The sequence below is a fragment of the Chelonoidis abingdonii genome, chromosome 3 (assembly GCF_003597395.2).
Source record: "Chelonoidis abingdonii isolate Lonesome George chromosome 3, CheloAbing_2.0, whole genome shotgun sequence".
Lineage (NCBI taxonomy): Eukaryota > Metazoa > Chordata > Testudines > Testudinidae > Chelonoidis > Chelonoidis abingdonii.
In genome coordinates this window covers 214293409-214298162 of record NC_133771.1, presented here as the reverse complement: position 1 = coordinate 214298162, position 4754 = coordinate 214293409, and the positions used below count along the sequence as shown (strand labels likewise).

General features: G+C 57.5%; 1 protein-coding gene across 1 annotated transcript; it reads left to right on the top strand.

The window, feature by feature from the left end:
• The first annotated feature begins 484 nt into the window (after positions 1 to 484).
• FOXA2 (forkhead box A2) lies at positions 485 to 4488 on the top strand. Its single transcript, XM_032790814.2, has 3 exons — positions 485 to 704; positions 1614 to 1683; positions 2577 to 4488. The coding sequence occupies exons 2-3, from the start codon at positions 1615 to 1617 to the stop codon at positions 3783 to 3785; spliced, it is 1278 nt and encodes a 425-aa protein (XP_032646705.1). The 5' UTR covers positions 485 to 704; position 1614; the 3' UTR covers positions 3786 to 4488.
• The last annotated feature ends 266 nt before the right edge of the window (positions 4489 to 4754 follow it).

Here is a 4754-nt window from a genome sequence, read left to right as displayed (position 1 = left end):
GGTTTCAGCATTTGGTCAGATACCGACGCGGGAACAGCAAGCAGGTCGCTGTGTGGGTTTTGTAAATAATGGATGCTTGTTTCTATCTATCTATCTATGCCCCCCCATCATTAGATTTGAAATGAACACACAGTTGGCAGCCATAGCGAGAACCATTGGCAGAATTTGTACAAAGCAGATTACGCAGCATCACCTTTCCTTTGGATTGTGTTGTGTGCTGGCCGTGCCTATAGATAGTTTCGAGGTCGAAGTCTTGGGATTTTCTGTCTAGTTTCCTGATGTCTTAAGGCTTTTTGTTATTATTATTAATTAATTATTTCTATTATTATTCTGGCCTTGCTGTTACTGCCACAGTTTGACTGGCACGTGATGGGGTTACAGGCTGCTCGGGGCGGGGGTAGAAAACCAGTGATTCCCTGGCTTAGGTCTGTTGGCTCCTCTCCCTTCCCCCTGTTTGTTTTAGTTACGAAATGTTGTAGGCGCCTCGGCTGTGACTGGGTAACCTTGGAACTGTCTGTTCTGTCACAGACAAATGGGTGATCCCAAGTCATTTAGCACCTTACTACAAAATCAAGAAAGCCCGGGGCATGGCTTGGACGCAGAGGTAAATACTGCATAAAATCCCACGCTCTCCCGTGACTTTGCTCTGGATCTCGCGTGCAGCCAGGGCGCTCCAGCAAGGCACAGCTCCGGGGGAGTTACAGGTGTGTAAACAGCTCGTGCTAACCAGGACAGGGCTTTGCAAATTTGCTTCCGAGCCGCTCGCCGTGTTGACAGCGAGCGAGCTCCAGCCAGCAAAGAGCCCCGGGTAAATAAATCCGGACTTGAGAACCCAGCCCGGAGCCCGGCTGGTGGCAAACCAGGGCCCCCAACCCCGCTGGGCAGTCCTGGGAGGGAGCAGCGCAATGGCACCCAGGCAGGGGGAGGCCCCTCTCCCTCCCCAGCCGCAGACACAAGCGCAGAGACACTCGTCCTGCAGTCCCTGCCCACATGGCAGCACCCCGCTCCCCCCAGCCTGCCTCCCAGACAGCTCGCCAGATGACAAGCCTCAGGCCAATAAAGACGGGTCCAGCTGCCACCCTCTTTCCTTCTCTGACTCGCTCTGCCCAGGGCAGGATTTGTCCCCCTCCTGCCTGCCTCGCCACCCACCTCCCGGGCAGCTCGGGGCAGGTGTGCGCAAGAGGGGGGCGAAGGCGAGGAGGCTCCAGCCTAGGTGTGAGCTGATTATTCAAATCGGCTGCCCAGGATCTGGGGATTGGAGGCTCGCGGGGGCGCCCGGTGCTATATCACTCGGTGACTGGAGCGCTTGTCCTCCGCCTCCTGCTTTTCCCAGCGCCGCCGGGCGACTCCGGGCTGCAGGGGGAGAAAAAAAAAGAAAGAAAGAAAGAAAAACAAACCCACCCAAGCAGCAGCAGGAGCAAGAGGGGGGGAAACGCAACCACCCCACCCCAGCAGCAACCACTTCTGCCCCCTCCCCCTCCGCCCGGCTCAGCAGAGGGAGTGAGGCAGAGGGGAGGGAGGGCTGGTTTTTTTTTTTTTTTTGGGTTGTTCTCTCTCTTGTCGTCGGTTGTTGTGGCTGTTAAATTTTAAACGGCTCTGCACTCTGCTTCCAGTATGCTGGGAGCCGTGAAAATGGAAGGGCACGAGCACTCGGACTGGAGCGGCTACTATGCAGAACCCGAGGTAGGGACAACTTCTCCCTCTATTTGTGCGTGTGTCTCTGTCCCCCCCTCCCTGCCCATCCCACACCCCCTTCCCGTCCCCCAGCCGCCGCCCGTTCTCCCCTCCTTCGGCGAAAACAGGGCGCTGGGTTGATACGACACCGTTGTTAGCCTTGAGATAATATTAACTTTGTGATCAAATATTGACTTGCGGCGCCTCCAAATCCTCTGCCCTGCCTGCGCCGCGCTCTCCTAACAAAGTTGTGTTTGGCGTGGGACTGTCGGGAAGGGGGGGGTGGCTGAAGAAAACAGGGGGGCGGAGGGCAAGGCGGAAGGGGGAAAAGTTTATGGCTGGAGCGCTGGGTTTTGAGAAGCGTGGGAGAGGGACACGCAACTCGCTGGGCTGCGGAGAGTCCTCCTGCGCCGCCTCGGGTGGGGCTCCCCGCGCGTGGGGCCAGGGTCCGAGCCAACCGTCTGCCCCGCGGTGTATTCCCTCCCCACGTAGTTTGCAGTGCAGCCCCCCGCGGATCGCAGGGTTGTTTTGCTGATCCAGGGGCCTGGCGGCCGGCACATTTCAACACACACTCCTGCGGCCCCCCGCAACCCCGGGCAGTAGCATCCCCCACACCGAGTGCCTAACCCCAGTTCCCAGCCGGGGGCGGGCGCTCCCCTTTCCCGGCGCTTTGGGTGGGAGCAGCCGCCTGCCCCCACCAGCTGACTGCTGCTTTTTCGGACCCAACAGAGAGCAGCTGTCCCCGGTAGCCGCGTCCTACACATCCCGGGCGACGCGGGGCGGCTTGCGGGACGCCCCCCGCCCGGCCAGCAGCCCCATTGCTAGAGCAGCCTAGGGGTGGCAGGCACTGCGTGGCAGCCAAGGTTAATCACCCCCTCCGCTCTCCCCCCTTCTCCTTGCAGAGCTATTCCTCCGTGAGCAGCATGAACCCGGGCCTGGGCATGAACAGCTACATGGGCATGTCGGCCATGAGCAGCGGCCCGGCCACCATGAGCGGGGCCGGCTCCATGAGCATGTCCTACACCAACACCGCCATGAGCCCGTCCTTGGCCGGCATGTCTCCCGGCCCGGGGGGCATGGCTGGCATGGGCAGCGGCATGGGGCCCCACCTGAGCCCCAGCATGAGCCCCATGGGCGCCCAGGCCGGCTCCATGAACGCCCTGGCCCCCTACTCCAACATGAACTCCATGAGCCCCATGTACGGGCAGGGCAACCTCAGCCGCTCGCGGGACCCCAAGACCTACCGGCGCAGCTACACGCACGCCAAGCCCCCCTACTCCTACATCTCCCTCATCACCATGGCCATCCAGCAGTCGCCCAACAAGATGCTGACGCTGAGCGAGATCTACCAGTGGATCATGGACCTGTTCCCCTTCTACCGGCAGAACCAGCAGCGCTGGCAGAACTCCATCCGCCACTCGCTCTCCTTCAACGACTGCTTCCTCAAGGTGCCCCGCTCCCCGGACAAGCCGGGCAAGGGCTCCTTCTGGACGCTGCACCCGGACTCGGGGAACATGTTCGAGAACGGCTGCTACCTGCGCCGCCAGAAGCGCTTCAAGTGCGAGAAGAGCAAGGAAGGGGGCGGCGGGGCAGGCGGGGGGAAGAAGCAGCCCCCCCAGCAGCAGCCGCCCCAACCCGGGGAAGGAGGCTCCTCCGACAGCTCGGCGGGTGGGCCCGAGTCCCCCCACCCCGGCGCCTCGCCCTGCCGCGAGCACAAGCGGGCCCTGGCCGAGCTCAAAGGGACCCCCCCGCAGCAGGCCCCTTCGCCGGCCCAGCACCTGCTCGGCCCCCACCACCTGGCCCACGAGGCCCACCTCAAGCCCGAGCACCACTACGCCTTCAATCACCCCTTCTCCATCAACAACCTGATGTCTTCCTCCGAGCAGCCGCCGCCCCCCCACCACCACCCGCACCATCACCCCCACCACCACAAAATGGACCTCAAGGCCTACGAACAGGTGATGCACTACTCCGGGTACGGCTCCCCCATGCCCGGCAGCCTGGCCATGGGCCCCGTCACGAACAAAAGTGGCTTAGAAGCCTCCCCGCTGGCCGGCGACACCTCTTATTACCAAGGTGTGTATTCCCGGCCCATTATGAACTCTTCCTGAAGCTCCCCTGCAGAGCCCAGCCGGCCCGGGGGGCTGGAGGTTGGACCGCGCCGATGAGGTCCTTGGCTCAAGCTGTTGTGTCTGTTTGTGTTCCAAGCTCCCCAACCCCATCCTCAAAGGACAAATTTCCACCCATCCAGCCTGCTCCAAAGTCCAAGGGGCTGTGGGATCAGGCCCCGGAATTGCCCCGGCCTCTTCAAGCCTCGATTTCAAGCGGGGATATTTGGTTGGTTTGTTGGGGGGGGGGGCGTTATTTTATTTCATGGGCAGCGGAGGGTGGGGTAACTTTTTTGTTGCAGGGAGTTATAAATATATCTATTTTTTTTTGTGCGTGTGTGTGAAAGTGACGGAAAACTTATTCAGTGTGAAACAATGCTAGTTTTTAAACCGGGGACCAAAAGTCTTGTCACGTTGTAAAAAGAGAGAGGAAAAAAAATCACAAAAGAAAAAAAAAAAAGAGAAAAATTCACAAAAAGAAAAAAAAGTCAGGATAGATTGTTGTAATTGATACAAACGTTTGATGTTACCGGGAGAGTAAACTGCTTGGATCTGATTAATTTATCGTTTCTGTATGCTTTATTTATGGCTTATAAATGTGAGCTCTGGTCCCAAACAGCCAGATCTTCACAAAAATATATTAGCGTTATTGGCGTTTTTTCCCCCTGAATCTTTTTCTTCGGATTTTCCAGTTTTTCCCGCTTGAGGGGGGAAAATACTGACAGAGAAAATAGAAAACAAATTGGCTCAATTTATTTAATAATTTAAAAAGATATTTCTACATAGTCCTGTAGCTCTGTGTATATTTATTCTCTCTCTATAGTATAAGGTCATATAAAGTGGGAAAAGAATGTAAGATAACTTATGTTATATAAGGTATATAATATATACACATATGAAAATATAAGCTATCGCTCTACGCCAGGGGTAGGCAACCTATGGCACAAGTGCCGAAGGCCGCACCCGAGCTGA